At 37.6% G+C, this 24782-nt stretch overlaps 2 protein-coding genes across 4 annotated transcripts in view; both read right to left on the bottom strand.

Annotated features, from left to right (window-relative positions):
* The window catches only part of LOC139687085 (BMP-binding endothelial regulator protein-like), a 59323-nt gene extending 57152 nt beyond the window's left edge, over positions 1 to 2171 (bottom strand). Inside the window, exon 1 of one of the 3 annotated variants that reach the window (XM_071584194.1) lies at positions 1974 to 2171. The gene's annotated coding sequence lies outside the window, so the exon portion shown is untranslated. Of the gene's footprint in view, positions 1 to 695; positions 739 to 1973 lie in introns of those variants that run through there. The other 2 variants (XM_071584190.1, XM_071584191.1) reach the window with 2 other exon arrangements.
* A 5339-nt stretch (positions 2172 to 7510) lies between these two features.
* LOC139687093 (uncharacterized) lies at positions 7511 to 23908 on the bottom strand. Its single transcript, XM_071584201.1, has 4 exons — positions 23604 to 23908; positions 19109 to 19246; positions 14212 to 14373; positions 7511 to 9808 (listed from the first exon to the last, which is right to left on the bottom strand). Exons 1-4 carry the CDS (start codon positions 23733 to 23735, stop codon positions 8810 to 8812), a joined length of 1431 nt encoding a protein of 476 aa, XP_071440302.1. The 5' UTR covers positions 23736 to 23908; the 3' UTR covers positions 7511 to 8809.
* Between the last annotated feature and the right edge of the window lie 874 nt (positions 23909 to 24782).

Below are 24782 nucleotides of genomic sequence, written 5' to 3'. Positions count from 1 at the left end.
ATATACAGTACAACCGGTATTGTATATTAGTAGAGTATAAAAACACAACACGCTTCAATAATTCATGTCTAATTCAGTTGAAATAGTCATAATTTCAGCTAATTTTCAAGTACAACGAAAGCAATATCGCAAGATTAAATGTACAAAGAATCCTGTCATTTTCAGTCAGGAGACGAATTTGCAAAATCGTCCGCGATTCATGATATTTTGCACATTATACAAAAAACACTCACCCAACCTTATATATTGTTTGAAATATGTTTGTAAAACTTAGATTGGCGAAAAATCGTACCATCATCCAACAAATCCAAACTTTCGCGTGATCAACTGCAGGTGAATTACGCTTATCCATCCTTTGAAATTTCTAAAAATGTTCACATTACATTATTTTTTTATGAAAACCATACGATTTCAACGACATTATGGAAATATTTGATGATATTCCATCGACGTGGACGGTTTTATTGATAGTAGAGACTGGTATAACATCGATGAACAATAAGGTATTGACAATAATACAAAACAATGCGTCGACATGTGTAAAAACAATATTACCACAATTGTTTCACCTCAGATGAACTCATAAATGGAGTCTATTTTCAATTTTAAATTAATATTTCAACTCAAGAGCTCTACATTGCCGTTCCATTTTAATTTAAGCTGATTCTCGAGTGAAAAACTTTCATCCAGCTTACATTTTATGAGACATTTTTCCGGACTTGTACCGTTGGATCTTCTTTTCACTTGCTTGGACATACGCATCAATTAAACAGCAAGTTAATAACATTAATATCGTACATAATACCTATAGATTATAATTATCTCTAGGTCATGTTTATTTGGACATGTTTTTTGATTAAGATAAGAAGTTAAAAGTTTCCCAATTATATCAAAACAAGAGTCCGAAGTAAGAACCATAAGTTCTGCCAATCTGACAGTTAAGATTTAAGCGATGTTCAGTACATTGATTTGATTAAAATTTAAACCTTCCTATTACGACAAAAGAGTACAAATATAAACCGTTTTGAAAGTTACCACTGTCACTTAAGTCAAGACGTAAAACCCCTATCTGTGCTTAATGGAAAAATTTACGGATGTCATAAAAACCACAAGGATATGCAAATGATAAAAAGAGTTATTACTCAAGTTTAATCTCGCGAAATCGACAAACACGTCCGCGGTTACAATCAACTGCATTCTTTTTCTTAAAGTTCAATTTATGATCTTCATGAAATTGCATTGAAACGTTTAATAGCAGGCGTGACAGGTGAAACGGAGTTATCACGGATAAATGAAAAACACAATCCTTCGCCATTTGAATTAAAAGCAAGCTTACGACACCATAATTAAATGCAGATGTCACATTCTAATTTGCATTCATTACCGAAGGAAATTGCAAGCAAAAAGACATCCACGAGATCTAAGAATTTATACCCATCACCAAGAAGGAGAAGAAAGTGATTCCTTAAGGAAATAAAATTGCATTCGAAATATTTGACATTACGGACAATATGAATTGAAATGGATTGGAAATGAAATTAACTCTTAATGACTTCTATTACAACGGCAACCAGATAATTTTGGGGTTTCTTTAAGCACACAACTAAGTACAAGCAAGTGTCCCACAACGGATATCACGAGTATTACCATTCATTTATATTACTCTTTTTAAAAAAATCAAAACTCTCATTTATATGGTTGTTTATCATCGCTACATTAATGTCATTAAAGGTCTCGGCAATTGCTTCACCATTAAAAAGTCACATTCAGTACAGAAATTTCGCAAATATTCCATTCCACGATGAAATTTATTCTTTACAAAAATCTCGAATACTTTCGAAGACAAAGGAGTTCTTTGTACGACACAGAAGTAAGTGATTCATTCGTACGTCTTAAAAGAATGTGCTAAATATCAAATAGATACACAGAAATCAAAGTTATCATGAGTCAAGAAGTTAAAAAACTACACTCACCTTATGTAAAGAACCATTTTGGCCGCTTAATTCAAGAAGAGCAACTCACTTCGGACGTATTTCTTTAAAGTTTCAAGATTTTTTTCCACGAGTTCGAAAGAAAGATGACGATCAGTGAAATTCCAATGAGGTTATGTGGAATTTCCACATGGAAACTTACTCATGAGAAAAAAAATAACAATAAAAAAGAGAGGGGAGGTGAAAAGAACCAGCTGACTAACAAGAAGGAAGTTTTCTTTTTCTTCGGAATGTCCAGATTCGAGGGTTTAAAATTGCTTTACTGCTACGTGCACAGACGATTAATCTATCTGGAAAATACTTATTGATAATAACTTCAGATAACGAATCATACGCATGGATTCAAAACATTCTTTTCTTGAGTTTTTTGCGAAAAAATCTAATTCTCGTGTATCTCATGGTCGCTACGGTTTTTGGAATTCATTTGTTAATTGTAAACACCGTGCTATGTTTGAAATTATTTGATACGGATGTACACTTGTTAAATAAAATGAAACATTTCAATTAATAATCTGATGATATATTTCTTTAAATTGGATTAAAAAAGTCTGCCGAAGCTTCAAAATACTGCTTCAATCTAGAAAATATCCTCTACAAAACGAAATACATATGAAAATATTAACGAAAACATCTGTTGTTTTGGTGAAGTCAGTTTTGAAATGTACGTAATTAAGCAAAACAGACAGACAGTAAACGCAAATTCTGCTGCACCAAAAATGAAGATAAACGAATTATGCAAAAGTTATTGTACATTTTAACCGTTCGCTCGGTATTTACGATCCAAGAAAATGTCAACCATCACCAAATTTTAAAGCTTAAGTCTTGATTCCCTTGGGAAGTTATCATTTTAAGTGATGTATCAAAGACTTGGACACAACATATCAAGGCTATTATTTTAAGTGTTATTACGGGGTTTTGAATGAATGTAAAACTTCAATAGCCGTAAACAGTTTAACATTAATTCATCATTTTAAGTGATGTATCAAAGACTTGGGCACAAAATATCAAGGTTATTCTTTTAAGTGTTATTATGGAGTTTTGAATGAATGTAAAACTCCAATAGCCGTAAACAGTTTTACATTCATTCAATACCACTAGCCGTAAGAGCTCAAATCTATCAATATTATTACGGGGTGCATTCATTTCAATAGGAGACAATTATTCGAAACTAAGTTATGTTAGTTCAGTAGTCTACTTACCTTATATATATTATTTCAAACATCTTCATTCTTTCCGGTCACCGAACAGTTTTGATAATTTTTTGAGCTTTCAAGGTCTATATTTGCAAAGTTCTAGAGTATTAATATTTTATAAACTCTTCCCCTTAAAGTGATTATTGATAAATGTGATGAAGATTAAGATAGCAATACAATTCATCCATTGATTAAAGTGGGAGAGCAAGTAGCCAGGTATAAATTATATATATATATATATATATATATATATATATATATATATATATATATATATATATATATATATCCCTTATATTCTTGAAACTCTGGATTATACAGTCCGATTTCAACTGAGTAGGCAGATAGTTATGCAGTCGTATGTTCATATTATGAAATGTGTTGTAAGTTGATGGCAATCTGTGATAAGTATTCATATTTAGATTCGCTTTAACCCATTGTGTTGTAGTCATGGACGTGAGATCTTCAATGGTGAGTTTCTAGATTTACTTTCTCATGAATCAAAGCCTTAAAGATATATATAAACTAAACACAGTCATGATTCCGTACCTTGTCACATCTTATTTCAAATTTATCTGCATAATACCATGCAAACTGAAGTAAAGGAGTGTGGCAGGGGGTGTTAGGTCACTATCCATAATTAAGAAAAGGAAAAAAAGACCACATGCAAGAGTCACATATTTATACAAAAAACAAAACAAATAATGGTATTATGCATGGAGACATGGGTTAGTCATCACCAACACTTAGTTTAGACAACACAAAAGGTGAAATTGAATGAATGGAAAATACCAGAAGACTTGGAATGGTATTAGTTTGATTATAGTAATGGTTAGACACAGATTTAGGTTTAGCAAGGTATCCGTTGGATTATATTCTGGTTAGACACAGGTTTAGGAACAGTTTGATAAATTCGCACAGCTACCACTGGAGTGGTAGCAAATTTAATTCATGGGATATAGGAACCGTTAAGGGGAAAAGTGTTATATATGTTATACATGTGTATGTATGTGTGTGTATATACATATATATATATATATGTATGTATACCACACGGAATGGGGAGTCCGGTTGGGCAGTGTTAGGAAGAGGTGTAAGGCATGGGGAGTCCATTATCACCTGTGCTGTTCAATGTATATGTGAAGGAAATGATGAAAGATAGGCATTATGGGAAGAACTGGAGGTAAGAATGAAAGTGGGCAGGGAATTCATTTAAAATCAGTTAGGTTTGCTGATGACCAAGCTTTAGTTTGTTAGTCAGCCAATAGAGGGGTTGCAAGCATTGCTGAGTGAATTGGAAATTCAATGCGACAGATAGATGTGGGATGAGAATCAATATATTAATAAAACAAAGGTTATGCAATTTCCCAGAAAGAAAAAGCCTAAGCTTAACATTAAAATAGGAGGCCAATTAAACTAGAGCAAGTAGAACAGTTTATACCTATCTCAGAAGTGTTATTCGGACCAAAATGGTATCAGAGTAGTAGGAACAGAAGGAGAAGAGTTGCGCTCTTAAGCAAAGAGGCTTTCACAGACAAGGAGGAGGGAGTTGATGACAGGGACTTTGAGTAAGGATGTTAAAAAAAGACTCGTTTGAATACTTTGATATGGAGCGTAGTTCAATGTGTGGCTATGGAAACGTGGTCATTGAAGCAGGAGGATAGACGTAGACTGGAGGCTATTGTAGATATGTGGGTGTCTGGAGAAGAATGGAGAAGGTGAAATGGACAGAGAAGAAAACAAATGAAGAAGTATAACTTGGTATGGTGAGAGGCGAAGAGAGGGGTTTGTTGGGAGATATTACTAAGGAGGAGGCAGATGAGAAATAGATGAAGGGCGTATTGATTGGATATATATAGTGGGACGTTGAATAATACTGTAGTAGAGGGGAGAATGTTATGCAAACGAGGAAATAGGGAGAGGAATAGGTAATAGGGATGCCTTGGATAGGGGATGAAGGGAGGAAGGAATTACTCAGAGATGAAGAGGGACTTGATGTAGAGTAGGTTGCTGGATTGTTTAGTTAGGAGACAATTAGTTGGTTGTTGTGTCCATCCAAAACCTACCTTAACCGGTAGATTACCTTATAATACTATAATGTTCATAATTATATTAATATATATACAGAAAATATCTTCGAAATGGAACGCTGTTCAGCGATGCACAAATATATTAAAACACAGATGTAGATATTTAGAATAGATAGATAGATAGTGGTCTTTATTTGGGCGAAATTGAGACCAAATGGTCCCTTCTTCCATTTAACCCATCATCATATACATATTATATTAGCCATTAAACTTATAAATACATTAATATGTACACATAAATACATATAGACAGACATCAATTCATTAACACAGATTTGCACATCGAAAAGAAAAAAGTATATACATATATATATATATATATATATATATATATATATATATATATATATATATATATATATATATATATATATATATATATATATATATAGTAGATTTGCAGAATATAGAGACACAAAGAAAGGACACTCACAATTTGTTATTTGACGTTTCGACAGCTCGGCTGTCGTCTTCGGAATGGCGTTCTCGGGGGAGAGCGGAGAGGACATGTGTGGGGGAGAGGTGGGGGAAGGAGAGAGGTAAGGGACCAATAGGGAATGAACAAGGGGGTGGGGATATGCAAATAATACATATCCGCCACAAAGCGGATATGTAGGCAGCCTTATGATGCATTCAGTGGTCTTGGTTCAACCCAGGCGGTATAAATGATTGGGCCACCCAGATATGCGCCATCTCGCGGGTTCTCACGTCTATTATACTAGCAGATTTGGGGAGGATTTCAATCACCGAAATGAGCAGAAGCAGTCGTCAAAAGATTGATTGTGGGATATATATATATATATGTATATATATATATATATATATACAATAAACACAGTAATCAACCGAAGTTCAGTTTGGTATGGCTTATGGTAGAGATCACCCAGTACTAAGCCCTATACGGCATGTGAAAATTTACAGATCAGGATAGGGGGGCCAGTTCCTTTCCCTGTGCCGGTTATGGTTTCCCAGGAAGACCTGGTACCCAAAAAATCACTTTAGCTAGGGTGGAGCTGCAGGTGCACAAAGTGCCTTGCCCGGGAATCGAACCCGGGACCCTCCGGTCAGTAGTCCAACACTGTACCCACTGGACTACCATGACCCATATATATATATATATTCACACACATATATATATATATACACATATATATATATGCATTTGTATACATATATACAAATGCATATATATGTATATGTATATATGTATATATATATATATACATATATATACATACATATATATACATATATATATATATATATAGTATATATATATACATATATATATATATATATATATATATATATATATATATATATATATATATATATATATATATAGTATATATACATATACATACATACATACATACATACACACATATATATATATATATATATATATATATATATATATATATATATATATATATATATATAGTATATATACATATATATATATATTATATATATATAGAGTATATATATATATTATTTACCAATCCTATACCACATTTGAATGAATTAAAACATTATTGTATGGAAAAAAATCAATTTTATTTCTTAAAAAAACAAGGAATCAATTGTGTGGGTTACACAGAAAGACAACATGATGACCACATATAATATAATATAATAATAGACAGAAAATACTTTTTTTTAGACACACTATTATAATTTTTTGCATAATTCATTTTTAGATGTAACCATAGGATAACAATCACTGACGATACATGATATTTTTCTTCAAACACTCTCAATTTTGATTCATTGAGCAATTCATAGGCATAATGATGGAAAAATATTACTCGTACAAATATTATAATGAAATAATAGGTTTAAGCAGTGGAATACAGTGCGTAGCAATTGTAATAAACACCAAAAACTATGATAAAAACCCAAAAATAAACTTCATCAAACATATTCTTGATCACTAATTCATTTATAACTCCTGTGAGACAATTTTTAATTAGTTTAGAATTTACAAAATAATACTTTTGGGGTTTTGACATAAAAGATTCCTTTATTTTGATGCTAACACTTCTTACATATATATATATACATATACATATATATATATATATATATATATACACATACATACATACATATATATATATATATATATATATATATATATATATATATATATATATATATATATATATATACATATATATATATATATATATATATATATATATATATATATATATAGAAAATTGAGTTTATAACTTGAAATAAAGACAGCCAAATGCGTATATATCAACATTTATTCCTCGTCAAATCATCTTAAATTCATCATAACTGGGCTACTAACATGCTTATCTGTCTAGTTTTCTGAATTCTGAAGAGTTTTAATTCATATAATTCAATTTTAAATACAATAAACCATTCACGGACAAATTTTTATACTCTCTTTTCAATTTACAATGAGAGGTTTTATTAATATTTCAAAAATTTCACATGTGACACTTTAGGGGTTTTTGATATTGTTTTGATGCCTTCATCGCTAAGGGAAACATTCCCCCCATTTGTTTCGACAAATCGAGTATCAGAATTCATCATTTGTTCCTCATTGCATTTGAGACTAATTGCAATTTTGTTATAAATTTCGTTTCAACAAGATTGTATTCCCATCGATAATCTAGGAAACAAGAGTCAACTTATCTCCTTAATATTCACTGTCAAACGGGAGCGAAAACCAGTATCAGAAACAGATGTTTCAACTGACTGTTTGGCCATGTTTCGCATCAAAAAAGCAGAATTTTTGCGATGTTTCAAAGCAATGGATGGAATGTGGGTCCATTACTTCACACCAGAGACAGAAGAACAATCAAAAGAATGGATTTTAAAAGGGAGAACTGACTCCAAAGAAGGCGAAGACCGTTTAATCTGTAGACCAGGTCATGGCATTGGTTTATATGGATGTACGTGGGATAATTTTCATTGAATACGACCTTGAAAAAGGAAAGACTATCCCTGGCGAGTATTATGCCAACTTATTGCAATGTTTTAAGCGAATAAATAAAGCGAAAGCCGACGCATTTGGCTATAGAAGAAAGTGTTCGTTTCATCAAGACAGTATTCACCAGCTCATGAATACGTCATGTTGCAAATGGCCAAAATTCATTGAATTATAGTTTAAAATTGCTCGTAACTCAGGCTCACCCTATTCTCGCCAGATTTAGCTCCCCCTATCGGGTTATTTTCTGTATTTGCAAACTTGAAAATAATGGCTCGGATGGTCAAAAAATTTCCAACCATTGATGAAGTTATGTCGCGTGGCAGTCAATGGCTATTTTGAGAAGCTAGACAGTTCTTATTATAATAGAAAAGGGTATCAAACTAATTGTAATTCACTAGGAAAAGTGTTTTATAGAACTGAAAGGATATTAAATTCAAAAAAATAAATACATTTTTGGGCACAAAAATTCTTGCGTTTGCTTTTCTGTTGGGTTGGATACTTCAGTGATTACATGTTTACCTTGGTTCCCCTCAGTACCGCAAGGATACCATACTGGTCCCCTTATCAGTGAAATTTGTCCAAATGCATCAAAAGGTATCTCTTCTGACTAAAACAACACGAACACTTCTTACATTTCAAGGGAAGATTTTTTCTGTGCTGTCGTCTCATGTGTCGGTCCAGTAGATATTGGTACGGGAATTTCATACCGCAGACGGTACAGGTATTCATCCAATCCTGTTGGTAGTGTTCGGCTATGAGATGTAATTGTTTAGCATAGTGACTCTGGAAACACAAACCGCATACTTTACAACTATGACCCTTTCGTGCCGTCCCCTTCGTACCATACAGGCGTTTGGAGGAATGGCCATTTTCAACCTTTCCCACCTTCATAAACCCTCTTTCGGCACTGCCGCCGGGTTCAACCGCAACCGAAGTAAAGGACGTTTCCTTGTAATCCGCAGAAAAGGCTAACTGCTTCGTTCTATCATCCGTCTGCCATTTCCCCTGCAATACAACACCATTCCCCTTGCCTTTCCCCCTAAAAACATTCCCATCTACGCAATACACACCAGGTTTCCTTGACTCAGACTCACGGTAACCGCAACCACCACCCCTGCCCTGAAAGATATCATCCAAAACAACAGAACAGTCCTTGATTACCGCGGTCTGATACATGCCATTCAACCCTACACACAACCCTTTCAGAACCGAATTCGGCCCACGTTCCGACCCGACAATTTCCCTCTTAATACCAAAATTACGGCACGGCACATCGGTATACCCAATACCACGGGACCTACGGCATTTCCCATCATTAGAACCACGGTTCCTAACCCTCGACACATGAGGGAATCCATCACTGTCAACAGAATCGGTCTTGTTCTCCTCGTTGGCCAGATTACCTTGGTATTCGGTATGCTCACGGCACTGTTTTGGCACAACCCTTTTCGTCTGACGTGAGTTTATTATTTGAATTCCACTTGAAACCAATTCTGGTGAATCGATGACCTCTGTCCGCCTTGGGGAGAGTCCAGGGCGGCCGGGAAGGGTATTCTGAGGATCCTGAGGGTACAAATGAACAGAGGGATACTTTATTGGCAAGCTGGCATCCGCTCTAAAAGAAACACAAGGGTGGGCTGAGAATTAATCCACACAGATGCTTTGTAGACCATAAACAACAACAAAATAGCAAGATCGGACAAAAAGTACATTGGAGTCCAATTATTTAAGTTTCGAAATCATTTATTCATTTCCCAACATAGTCCCAAACATTATAAGGCCAACACACACACACATCTCCTCCTCTGAACATGTGACATTGGTTTACCAGGGGAACAGACCAGGAGTGCTTCTGAAGGTTATTTTGTTTGCATAGTCTACAAGCAACGTGTGCTTTAGTTTTCAGCCTAAACCATCGTTTATAACTCTTGAGGTGCTCTACTTCAAGGGGAATGTTACTTCCACATGATACTAGGTGGCATGTGGAAGTAACATTCCCCCTCTTCCCCTTTCTGAAGGTCATTTTGTTTGTATATCCTACAAGCAATGTGTGCTTTAGTTTTCAGCCTAAACCATCGCAAATGACTCCTGCAGTGCTCTACTTTAAGGGGAATGTTACTTCCACATGCAACTAGGTGGCATGTGGAAGTAACACATTCCTCATGTTACCCCTTTCTGAAGGTCATTTTTTTGCATAGTCTACAAGCATGTGTGCTTTAGTTTAAGCCTAAAACATCGTAAATAACCCTTGAAGTGCTCAACTTTAAGGGGAATGTTACTTCCACATGCAACTGGGTGGCATGTGGATGTAACATTCCTCCTCTAACCCTTGCTGAATCGGCTGTGCTTTAGTTTTCGGCCTAAAACATCGTAAATAACTCTTGAAGTGCTCAACTTTAAGGGGAATGTTACTTCCACATGCAACTAGGTGGCATGTGGAAGTAACATCCCTCAAATTGCCCCTTCTGAAGGTCGTTTTGCTTGTGGTCTGCAGGCATTCTGTCACTGACAAACTCTTCCTGGCTCTTCTCAAATCCACTTCACTTATTGCCAGCTGTGTCTTCACCTCACCATTGTCCGAGATGTAATGATTGTCCCTGTGAGGTGTAATGATTGCCCTCTTTGAGTTGACAAGAAAAACAATGTTTATACTGTCTGTGGGTCAGTGATCGGACGTCCACTGCTCATGTTTCATCAACAATTATTGGCTTTCCCCAGGCCACGCAACCACGAAATTACACCACCCATTGATATTTACAATTAGACCTATCAAACAGGCATCGTCACATCATAATAAACAGCCTCTTAAAACGGCAATTGAACCTCTCAGTGGGAGTCACTTTTCCAGGCATTTAGAATTCGATAACTGCACGATGTTCAACTCGCCAAGTTGACATAACACTAGAACACGTCTCCATGCTTCTGCTTCTTCAAATACACTGGATGAATAATAATGACATCAAACCTGCACATTCATGTTGAAGGGGGATGTTACGTCCACATGCAGGTTGGTGGGGAATGTTACTTCCACGTGCGTGTTGGTGGGGAATGTTACATCCACATTCGTGTGGATGCGGAATGTTACCTCCACACGCGTGTTTATGGGGAATCTTACATCCACATGCGTGTTTATGGCGAATGTTACTTCCACATGCGTGTTGATGGTGAATGTTACATCTACATGCGTATTAATGGGTAATGATACTTCCACATGCGTGTAAAGGGGAATGTTAATCTACATGCGTGTTGATGGAGAATGTTACTTTGACATGTGTGTTGATGGAGACCGTTGCAGCCATATGAGTGTTTATGGGGAATGTTACTTCCACATGCGTGTTGAGGGGGAATGTTACTTCCACATACCACCAGACTGGGAGTGCTTCTGAAGGTCATTTTTTTGTGGTCTACAAGCAATGTGTTTTTTTAGTTTTTATTTATTTTATATTATTTATTAGTTTTCAGTTTCCTACTCTTGTAATTTATTAAGGTTAAATATGTGTCGACTGTAAATATTCCCGTGGTGATGATCGGACGTCCCCTGTTTGTGTTTCGTCAACAATTATTGGCTTTCCCCAGGCCACGCAACCACGAAATTATACCACCCATCGATATTTACAATTAGACCTATCAAACAGTCATCGTCACATCATAATAAACAGCCTCATAAAATGATTATTGACTCTCTCAGCATCGAGTCAATTTTTAATAGTCACACTGTTTAAACTCGCTTGAATGTCGACAAAAAATAGCACAAGGAATTGTTGAGAAAAAGGAGCGTTTAATCCTAACAATGCATGCATCATTTGTAATGCTCGGGTCTTCCTCTACTCTGGCATATAATTGCAAAGATACTGCGATGGAGACGCCACAACAGTAACTATTAACAACGTCACCCGTTCATATGCATTAAAATGCAACAATTTTTGAGAGTTTAAGAGGACGCCTTGATAGCTTAACTGGCTATAAGCACTCGGAATGGACATCCAAAAACCGGGAACCGGGTTCAAATCCCGGTCAAGGCAAATGATTGTTACACTCTGATATTGTTGCATTGATTTCAGAGATACGTATTAAACTGTTCTACCTGCTCTAATAGTTTTTGCCCTCCTATTCTAATGTTAAGCTGAAGCCTTTTTCTTTCTAGAAAATCGCATAACCTTTGTTTTATTAATATATTGATTCTCATCCCATATATCTGTCGCACTGAATTTCCAATTCACTCAGCAATGCTTGCAACCCCTCTATTGGCTGACTGACATTAACTGAAGCTTGGACATTCAGTCAAAGCCAACTGATTTTAAATGGATTCCCTGCCCACTTTCATTCCTACCTCCTATTCTTCCCATAATGGCTCTCTTTAATCATTTCCTCTGCATACAGGTTGAACAGCAACGGTGATAATGGGCAATCCTGCCTTACACCTCTTCCTAACACTGCCCAACCGGACTCCCCGTTCCCCACTCGCAACTGAGATATGTACAGATTGCGGATTAGCCTCCTTTCCCTCCAATCTATTCCTATTTTCTGCAATATACTCATTAGTTTTTCCCAATTCACTCTATCAAACGCTTTTTCGAAATCTGCGAGACAGGCAAATACCTCCTGGTTGTGTTCTATATTCCTCTTTCGATTAATAATCTCATTATTACTGCAATGGCATCACATGCGTACCTCTCCCCTTCCTAAACCCATAAACTGGTCATCCCCTAGGTATTAATTATTTGCCCTACTCTCTCTATCCTTTTGTTTATGATCCTGATAACAACTTTAGATGCGTGGGATATCAAACTTAGCGTCCTGTAGTCCTCACATGATGTAGCCTTTACCTTTATAATTGGAATAGGAACTAAAACTGATCTCACAAAGTCTTCCGGCCAGATTCCTTCCCCATAAATACTACGGATCAGCCCATATAGCCTCTTAGACTCCCACATTTTCCTAATACCATTTAAGTAGTTCCACTAATGGGACTGTTGTCTACCCAATCCACAGCCTTATTTCAATTCCCTTTGCAGTCTGGGGCTTGTTCTGTTCATAGGTGCATACACCAGTTCCAACGATGGTATATTGAAACCAAAAATGACATTCCAATACCACTATTCCGTTCATAACATCAGTGAGGTTCGGTACAAGTCACCGTATGCTAGACGGAGTGATCGTATGTCTGTAACTGTCCGTGGATTGTCGGTAAAAGTGTTTCACTTCTGTCTTTCTGGTTCTTTGGGTAGCTCTGTTTCCGTGTCCAATACTTCGGCATAAATCAGAAGTACCTGGAAAACATACAGGGTTCGTCCGGAAAATAAGTGTACTGACTCCTGGGCTGGGCGCGCCGCTCCAGGCGCGCCCAGCACCGCTCTGACGGGCTGCGATTGGAGGGGGGTATGTTGGCAAGCGACGCTGAAAAAGGCAGTCGGCTCTGAGCTGTGGTGTAGTGAGGAGCTCTGTTAACGCGAACCTCCACACTCGACCCACGTCACGGAACGCGATGCCGAAGTTTTTGGAGCAGCGTTATTCCATCAAATTTGCGGTAAAGCTTGGGAAATCGTCGACCGAAACTGTCGGCATGATTAACCAGGCTTACGGGGAGTCAGCCATGTCCAGAAACATGATCTTTCGGTGGCACAAGATGTTTGTGGAGGGCAGAGAAGAGGTCGACGACGAGTCTTCGAGAGGTTCCCGATGATGCCTTCGCGGGAGCGTTCCAGGAATGGGAACACCGCTGGAACAAGTGTATCGACTCACAAGGGTCCTATTTTGAGGAATATTAGCTTAAGATATGTAAAAGTGTAATAAATTTTTTTTCCTGAGCTCAGTACACTTATTTTCCGGACGAACCCTGTAGTTTTGCCTGACTAGGGTAAGATTATAAAGATATTTCTCAAGATATCTAACGGCAATCACAATGACCCATTTCCAAAAATAACCAGCACACACTGTTCTTCACATCAGTGCAAAATGCTACTCACAACAATGACTCCATTGTGCAGGACTGGTTTTACATCGACGTCAGAGTCGGAGGTATCTTCTGGGATGGCCGTCTGCTGTCTGGCAAAGGATAGGACTCCAATGTTGCCAGACAAACCTCCCAGGCAAGGGAAGTCAATTAATGAATCTCCCTGGGGCGACACCTTCAAACAGATCAACAACAAAAAAACCAACTATTAATCCACTTCATCAACGCAATATTCTCCACAAAGATGCACAAAAGATTACTCTCGACAAAAGATACACTTTTATACTTCCAAATACGCTCTAAAAGTAAACCCTGCATCTTCTAAAAAGGGGAAGAGGGTAGAATCTAGGGTAGAATTCATCTATGTAGGACTTATATTCATAAATTAAGGGCCGTTTAGCTTTTATTTAAATATTTGTGCTTCAGAACACGGTTTTACTCCTGTAGCAACATCTACTGATTCCATTGAGAAGCTATGGAAGCATTTGTTTTGTTTCAGAAGCCTTTTGCTTGTCCCAGAGCATGCAAACACAACAATGTCCGCAAGACACTCATTCATCCTCCCGCCAGCTGTGAAGTGCATTCTTCTGTCGTACATTTCTTGTATATCAAAAGGATTGTCGGATGCAAATGAAATTCAACGGGAGTTATGGACCCACAGATTATGGACCTACAGTTAGTCATGAAAGTGAAGGAAAGGTCAGAAGAGACAATGGGGCCATTGATTATTATAAATGGGGACGAACAAATGTCCATTTAGGAAGAGGGAAGTGGCCGTTTGCCCACAGTATTCTGACTGATGGAATAGTTTCCCGAGTAGAACAAAAACTGCGATGTGATCTTCAATTGACGATTAATAATGGCCTGGCTGAACATTTCCCTCAACTTGGACGCAATACTGTCTACAATATTTCTCACAGAAGACCTCGGATACCACAAATTGTGTGCAAGGTGGGCGTACCGAAAATGCTAAACCGACCACCACACAAAGAATGTCCAGTGGACAGTTTCTGTGCCCCCCCACCGTATATAGTCCTGACCTTTCACCCTGCGACTACTTCCTCTTCTCCCTGCACTTGGCAAACAGTGGCTCGGATGGACAATGTGTCGAAACCATAAAGAGGAACTGAAGAACGGCGTTAATGTCAACTGGTTCAACTCTCTCTAAGGAGGCGAGCTTCTAGTAGTAGTAGTTTTTAGGGGAGGCGACCGACAGCTAAGGTCATTTGCGCCATAGGGGATGGACAGGAAAGGATGAAGGGTGGAGAGAAACCCGGCGTCGGCATTAGCCTACTCTTTACGAAAGGCGCCAAGGGGTCCGCAGCTTAACGTCCCATCCGACGGACGCCGTACTCACTCAAAGTGCCCTCCACAAAGCACCTCAAGTAGGGATCGAGATACCTCTGAAAAATATTCAACACCGCCGGGATTTGAACCCGCGCCCTCAGGGTGGGAAGCCAGTACGTTAGCCCCCGCACCATCTCGATCCCCGGCGAGCTTCTATGCTCAAGAGGGGTTATAAGAAGAAGTGGGTGCAGCGGTACGAAATATGGTTAGAAGTGAATGGCGGTATTATGTATAAGAAGTGAAGTAGGTTTGTATAGCTAACTAAAAGTGCAGCAGACAATAAAATGTGTTTCATATGAGTATATTTATTCATGTGACTAAACGGCCCTTTCTTAAAGAACATGCCTCGTAAAGCAACAAGCTGATTCGCAGGAAAAATAAATTAATATTACATTTTTAACTTGTAGACGGGGAAATTGTATATGAGGTCTGTAGATTAAGTAATGAGATTGGCAACGTAGCGTCCGATCTGGCAACAGTGTGGAGGTGCTGGGCTTGGGAGGGGTGGCAGGGGAACATGTTATCTGCCCTCTGTATGGGTTTCAAATCTCTGGAGTCATTTGGTTACCGGTAGCGATCTTTTTGGGGAAAGAGTTCTTTCTATAGTGTGTTCTTCAAATGTGTGACATCAATTTAACGTTATGACATCAGGTTTTGCTGTTTCGGACTTGGGTAGGACAGCGCAATGGAAACTCTTGCTCAACTTCAGCAGGCCTACGGAGAAAGAGTGTTTTGTCCGAAGAGCCCAGGTTTTGCTGTTGGTTTGAGGCATTTTCAGAAGGAAAGAGAGTCGATTGAAGATGAAACACAAAGCAGAAGGCCTTTATCTTCAAGAAACGATGGAAACGTCGACAGAATCCGGGATCTTGTCCATTTGGATTGTAGGTAGACAGTCGGAATGATTGGGAAAGAGTTGATTTTGACCCACACCACCACCGTTCATCAGGTTTTGACCAAGGAATTGGAGATGAGATAAAATCTGTGCAAAAATGGTTCCAAAAACCTTTCGCAAAAGACCAAAAGGACCAGTAGTAGTTTGTTTTGACCAGAATAAAACATTCCTGATAGCTCCTAAGCCTACTTCTTCACCTGACTTGAGTCCTTGAGACTTTAATCTCTTCCCTGAAGTTGAGAATCACTTCAAAGGGAACTCATTTTGGTGGGACAGTTAAAGACATTCAAACGACTGTGACCGACCAGCTGGAGGCTATTCCAGCAGTATTGGAGTTCGAGCACTGCTATGAGGAGCGGAAAAGAACCGTCTCCAGCACTGCGTGGCTCCAGAAGGAAGTTATTTTGTAATATAAAATTGTAATTCTATTTCTATGAAAATATTTTTTTGAATTAGCCTCATTACTCAATTTATCGACCTCATATCATTGTAATATAATAAATGAATAACTTATAATCAGGTGATTGATTGGAACTGAATTCTTTCCTGCGAGGGAATACCAAGAAGGAAAAATAATCCATATTAATATAGAATGACCACTTGTCCATTACACTTGTATGTCCCTTCTGATATTCTTGTCTCCCTCGACTGCTTGCGGTTAAATACGTGTTCATAATCAGTATTTATCATTAGAATGTGAATTAACCCTCTCTAAGTGCGGCGGGGATTCCAGGGGTACTTAGTGAGAGGTGCGAAGGGTAATTTAAGAAAATGTATCACCTTAGGAAAAGAAAACATTGTGAAGTTATTTGTTTAGATATCCGTATGCAGTTTTTTTAAATTTAAAACAAAATATTGTAGTTAATAATGATGCTATACATTTACATCATGTAAAAAATAAATGTAATTATTACAGTATTATAAATTTGAAGAATATTTTTTGGTTAGCAGTAATATTTTTTGATTTTTAGACACAATACTAATATATTTTTATTAAAAACATTTTTTGCAATAAGATTACCATATTTAAATATAATAAAGAATCAAAAAGACATATACAAAAAATTATAAATAAATAAAGAAAAACCAGTGAATTGCAAATTTTTTTGGCTGGCCTCTGCATAGTTCGATTTTGTTGAAAAGGCTGATCTCACCTTAGTCAAAAATTGGGACATTATGAAGTCATTTGTTTAGATATCCATATGCAGTTTTTTTATTTTAAAATGAAATATTGTAGTCAATAATGATGTTACACATTTACATCATGTAAAATAATAAATGTAATTATTACAGTATTATAAATTTGAAGAATATTTTTTTTGTTAGCAATAATATTTCAAGTTTTCAGACAAAATTCTAATATTATTTTTTTTAAACATTTTTCAATAAAACTACGACATTTAAATATAATAAAGAATCAAAAACACATGTAGAAAATATTATAAATAAATAAAGACCAAAACCAGTGAATTGCAAATTGTTTTTTTGTCAGCCTCTGCATAGTTCGATTTTGTTGAAAAGGCTGATCTCACCTGAGTCAAAAATTGGGACTTTTCCCCTTTCCTTGAGACTGCGGCAATGTGCTTACAATCTAAAGGTAGGAAAAAACCAAAGTTCTAACTCACAGAGAACTGCTGACAATGTGTTCCAACACACAGGGCGAAAATGAATAGATGGGATGGACGGCAAGAGAAACCAAAATGATTACAAAGCAGTGCTCTCATTTCCATCGTATCAACAAAGTCCGAATAAGCAGCTATATATCAACACCACCACACCATAACACATTCAAGAGATTACAGATGAACACAGATTAATTAGTAGCCTTTCAGTGGCTCTTCATAGTGTAAAGAAAACTCAGAAAATAAAAAACGAGCAGACAATTAGGCTGAGCTTCCCGACATGTACAAAACTGAACGAAAAATTATAGTAAGAATTATACTTTTTGAAAAGCATTTAGAATTGCTAATAAAAAATTAAAAAATTAGTTACGTAATTCTATGGAATTCAACCTATCGATAGCACAAAAAGCATATTTTATTAAGAAGAAAAAACCATAAGTTACAGCGATTTAAACAATAGCCTACGCAAGAGCCGATATATCGGCCCTCTGCACTAAGAGGGTTAATATACAGACCTTAATATATGAGAAAATTCTAACATATTGATATAGTGCATAAAACCTAGCTTTCCAATACCTGAAAATAATAATAAAATTACATTTACCATTATAAAAACAACCATAAACACAGTAATCAACCTGAAGGTCAGTTTAGTAGGTGATGGTAGAGTTTACGCAGTAGTACTAAGCCCTATTTACGGCAAAAATTCACACATCTGGGTATTAAGGGGGGCCAGTTCCTTTCCCTGTGCCGGTTATGGTTTCCCAGGAAGACCTGGTACCGGAAAAATCACATAGCTTGGGTGAAGTTGCAGGTGCCCAGAGTGCCTTGCCCGGGAGTCGAACCCAGGACCCTCCGATCAGCAGTCCAACACTGTACCCACTGGACAACTGCGACCCATTTACCATTATAATAAAATGATATTAATGAGAATCTTGCAAACAATGACACAATGAAGATTTCGCCATTTTTCTCATTGCCATAAATAAAAAAGAGGATGAATTCTTTATTGTATTTCGAGTGTAGGACATTTTCAAATGTTAACTGACCACAATTCCTTCGTTGGCGACCTCCTTCAGGAATTCTATTCTCGAGCTAATGCATTCCGTCTTGAAACGTTTGAAAGACGTCACCTTCTCCATGCATTGAGGGCAAATGGTTGGCGGTAGACCATCGCCAAGGCTCACCTGAAAAGAAATCAAACCATTAATACATGACCTGAAGACGGACACCAAAGTAGAACTCAAAAAAATGTTGCTAGAACGCCACACCAAATGAAAGGATAAGCTATGATTGGTTTCTGATAGACAACTACAGGGTCGCACCCAAAAGTGGTAGGACTGATTTTCTCTGGCGCGAACGGAGCGATGGAGGGGGGTCTGCCTGGCAGGGTAAGGTGGAGGGGGCTCTTAGCAACAGACCGACACCAACCTCAGTCGCCTGCGGGCTGTCGTTGAGTGAGGACACCGTTTTTAGTGAGGCAAGTTTATTGTCCGCATGGAAAAACAAAATGAATCTGAATTTAGAGCAACGTTATTCCGTGAAGTTTTGTGTGAAACTCGGAAAGACGGCAACTGAGACCCTCGATATGATCAAGCAGGCTTATGGGGACACTGCCTTAAGCCGTTCCACAGTAATTGAGTGGCACAAGTTGTTTAAAGAGGGTAGGGAGCTCGTTGAAGACGACCATCGCTCCGGACGGCAAGAACCGACACGAATGTGGACAGAGTGAGGACACTGCTGAACACAGACCGACGCTTAACCAGTGAAGATATTGCAGACCAGTTGGGTCTGTCTGCATCCAACGTACAACGCATTATGTCACAGGATTTGGCCATGCGCAAGGTGTGCGCCAAGATGGTGCCAAAAATTCACACAGAAGTGTCGACCGACAGCTCCTGGCCATATACGGCATTGCCACGTTGCCGCACCCGCCCTATTCTCCCAATCTGGCACCACCGGACTTCTTCTTCTTCCCCCTGATGAAAAGACAGCTCAAGGGACGACGTTTTGACTCGATAAAGGCCGTTCAAGAGGCTTCGACGAGGGTCATCAACGGCATCCCCAAAGAAAATTTCCAGCGGGCGTACGAGGAACGGGAGCAACGTTATACTAAGTGTGTAGCAGCTCAAGGAGCATACTTTGAAGATTATGAAGTCAATGTAAGTATATCGTCAATAGGATTCTTGTAACAAAATCAGTCCTACCTTTTTTTGGGTGCGACCCTGTACATTTCAACTCTTAATGACCTCCTCATACTCGGTGGTCAGCTGTTTTACGGTCTATGAAACTACACGCATGGTCAGGTCACCACCATGCAAAGGGGAACAAAACCACATGCAATATCAACAAATACAAATTGAGTAGTCTCTGGCGTGACGTGGTGGAAGTCGAACATAATGAATAACCGATCGAAACACTTTTCCACTCGATAAAAATTTTATTTCATGACCGGGTTGCGATGGATTACCTGATGATGATGAAACACATCGAAATGAGATCGTAAAATACAATTTATAACAAGTGGAAAAGTGCTACAATCAGTTATTCATCATCAACAAATACATTGAAACATACACACACAAAGTGGCTTTCAGACAAGGAGGAGGGAATTAAGATGAGAGGGACGTTGAGTAAGGATAATAAGAAAAGACTTTGATATGGAGCGTAGTTATGTGTGTGGCTATGGAAACGTGGTCATTGAAGCAGGAGGATAGACGTAGACTGGAGGCTATTGTAGATATGTGGGTGTGTTGGGAAGAATGGAGAAGGTGAAATGGACCAAAAGAAGGAAAACAAATGAGGAAGTACTTGGTATGGTGGGCAAAGAGAGGGGTTTGTTGGGAGATATTACTAAGGAGGAGGCAGGAAAAGTGGATGAAGGGAGTATTGACCTGCAATAGTGGGATATTGAATAAGACTGTAATTGAGGGGAGAATGCTAATGGCAAACGAGGAAAGGGAAGGAACAGGATAGGGATGTTGGACGGGATGAAGGGAGGAAGAAAGTACTCAGAGCTGAAGAGGGACCTGATGTAGAGTAGATAAATCGATTGTAATATTAATAAAACAAAGTTATGCCATTTTCTAGAAAGAAAAAGGCTAAGCTAAACATTAGAATAGGAGGGCAAATCAAACTAGAGCAGGAAGAACAGTTTAATACGTATCTCGGTAGTGTTTTAGACCAACACGGTATCAAAGTAGTAAGGACGTAAGGAGAAGAATTGCGCAATTAGGCAAAGAGGCTTTCGTACAAGGAGGAGGGAGTTGATGACGGGGACTTTGAGTAAGGATGTTAAGAAAAGACTCGTTAGAAAACTTTGATATGGAGCGTAGTTATGTGTGTGGCTATGGAAACGTGGTCATAGAAGCAGGAGGATAGATGTAGACTGGAGGCTATTGTAGATATGTGGGTGTGGAGAAGAATGGAGAAGGTGAAATGGACTGAAAGAAGGAAAACAAATGAGGAAGTACTTGGTATGGTGGGCAAAGAGAGGGGTTTGTTGGGAGATATTACTAAGGAGGCAGGAAGATGAAGAATGGATGAAGGGGGTATTGATTGGCAATAGTGGGATGTTGAAGACTGTAACAGAGGGGAGAATGTTAGGCAAACGAGGAAAGGGAAGGAGCAGGATAGGGATGTCTTGGATAAGGGATGAAGGGAGGAAGAAAGTACTCAGAGATGAAGAGGGACCTGATGTTGAGTAGGATGCTGGACTTTGTGTTTTGCTAGGAGTTACAAAATGTTTTATCTATTAGCTGTGTCCATCCAAAAACCTACCTTAACCGGTAGATTACTTTACAACAATAATACACTGGCGTATACATTTATGCAAATACCCTTTCATTCTACACCAATGCAAACACATAATATCAACTAACAAACGATTGCAACTTATAATGTAGTAAAAATGCATCCAATAATGTGGAATCGGAGTTTGACAAGTAAGAAGACGAAATTCCACTACCACATAGATATATAACATACAACGCTCTCCTCCCCCGAGGATACACGTAGGGAATGAGACCCAAACGCTGCGGGTAGGGTGAGGGTCCTCCCCCCCCCTCCCCCGCGGAGAGGGACACGAGAGATTGATAGGAAGACTAACATATGGACAAGGCAGATCAAGCAATACACTTAAGAGCACTACGTTCATGTAAATGAAATTCTAATGAGGTCATGCGAAAAGAATGGGTTATGATAACAAAAGACACGAGGTTAGTGGAAGAGCATTAGGAGATTAAGTAGAACTAATCATTTCTTAGACGCTAATATGGGTGGCCAATGGAATTTTTGCTATCTATAACCCAGCAGTTGCTATCCCGTAATGTCCGCGGGAAGATGGAGTCCTTGACTTTACTAGTTGTGAAATCTATTTCCCGAATTTAATATATATAAATGATCAAAGCGACCAATGTCAGTAGGAGTGCGAATAATTTGCGAGACCTCGGTGCTGAAACATACGTGGATCTGAATTTCTTTAGTAAGTAACAACCATTGAATCGTCTCTCTTCTAATGATTCCGACACCAACTCCATAAGCATTTCGGTGACGCTTTTCGGTTTTCTTGTAACAATTTATGACGAAGCGGGTTGCCGGGGGCATTGTTGAACGTTATCAATTTCCCGAATGATGCCATTTTCACTCGGATCCCATACGCTAAATGCGTATTCTAAAAATGAGGCCTCAAATACACGCAGTGTTACGCAGAAAATTGAAGAGACTTGGATGAATTGAGTAATAAATGTAATAAGTATTCATCTAAGATTAAAGACAGAAGTGTCTGGAGGGGAGAAATAATAAACAAATAAAGTACAAGGAAATTGAAAACCTTAGTATTACATGGACGAGCGTTTTTGAAGAAAATATCACATAGATTAAGACAATATAAAACTCAAAGATGAACTATTTGAAGGGGGTGATGGAAAATGCAGGGGAAAATATCAACGAAGGGAATACAAAACGTCATAAACGCGCCAAGATTAACCAAATTTCAGTCTGACCTAATTTTAACGTCAATTCTATTCCGATAGCACAACGGCCTTATTCAGATAACTAAAATTATTTTTTAAAAATCCACAAAGAAATTTTGAGAAAGCATACTTAAAAAAAACAAATTTGTACGGTTTTTCCGCGTGAAAATTAAATGTCCCGAGTCCTCGCGGACTACACTGCAATTTTATTACCTACGCCACTTGCAAATTCTTGAGTGAAATATAAGACACCACTGCAATCACGTGCCAATTGATTGAAAGTAATAATAATCTTATTAATATCCAAGTTATTGTAACAGCATGTCAGCATCTCGGTCAAATTGTTGTTTTGAAGCATATTTCTCCGAAGCAGATTGTCAAATGTATCTACTGACACACAAAACATGTAGAAAATTGACTTCAAAATCATAATCACCGTATCCTCATTATTTCAGTCAGATTATTTGAACAAAAACCGGAAGATTGAACTATCTTCGAATTGGAAAACATCGAAAATCATAGTTATTATGGCAAAGACGTAAAACACTAAATAAATTCCACAAGTACTTACATCAACCTCAGTTATCTCCTTAATGACCTTCCATACCAGTAAATTATTTGTTCCTTTAGGATCAAAAATGTCAATGTACTCAGCACATTTCTTTCTGCAAAGCCTGCACCTCAGCTTGTTATTGCAATCCATCGTAGATGAAGGATAGTTCCACGCTATGCGGTATATTCCTACAGTTTAACTACCATTTTGAACTACATATATTTGAACCCTGCACGCTGTAAACGAAAAATTAGTACAGTAATATAATAATGAACAAGTATTTTCACCGCTATCCTTAATTTCTGTTACACGCAACCCGCCAAATCATCACTTGACCGCCAAAATAACAGAATAACAGAACTGTGACAATATTATGAACAAAAGACGAGCAGTTTGCGACAAACTCGGCGTACTAAATATGAAAACTTATGTGACATCAACTCTGTTTAAAATTCAAAAATATACAATATCCAGGGGTTAAATAAAAGCCTTCATTGATGTCACTTAGGGTAATGACCAATTTAAAAACATAAAGAGCATCCCTACAGGTTGTATTGACTTCATAAGCGGGAATTTAAAAAATATATATATGCTTAAAACTTTAATTCTAAAGTTTGAACTACTAAAAATACCCTTAAAGATACTTATTCAAAGGTTTATCTGTCGGTCTATGCATTCGAACATTCCCATCATGAGTATTTTATCGACAAGCATCATGGAATGAATTTCATAGAATTATTTACAACTGAATTTAACTATACATAGAGATCAAAATGCGACTGGGAATAAGAAAATCCCCTACTACATTAACGCATAAGCCAATTTTCCGCATACAAATACAACAGCTGAGATATATTAGTCGTATGATATAAAGATCTTTTATATTTACAAAATCAAAATATTTTTAAAATGTCCACTTATTTAAGTTGTTCATAATTCGACTAATTTAGATGAATATCCAAAAACATTTAAATCGTTTGGTGTTTAAATAGAGGGTACACTGTACAGTTGCTACTGTCACTAGAAAAATAATAAATTGAGAAGGAACATAAATAAAACAAGCATTCTACCGACTTCATCAAAAGTTAATTGCTAAGAGAGACAACTTTGGAATATACCAACGCGTATAAATATGAAATAAGTATTGATATCTCAATTATTTCATGTTATTATGCTTTCTATACCTGTGTTCACGTC

This window comes from Hetaerina americana, unplaced genomic scaffold (genome assembly GCF_022747635.1).
Source record: "Hetaerina americana unplaced genomic scaffold, ioHetAmer1.1.p SCAF_161, whole genome shotgun sequence".
NCBI lineage: Eukaryota > Metazoa > Arthropoda > Insecta > Odonata > Calopterygidae > Hetaerina > Hetaerina americana.
This window is presented reverse-complemented; position numbering and strand designations above follow the sequence as displayed.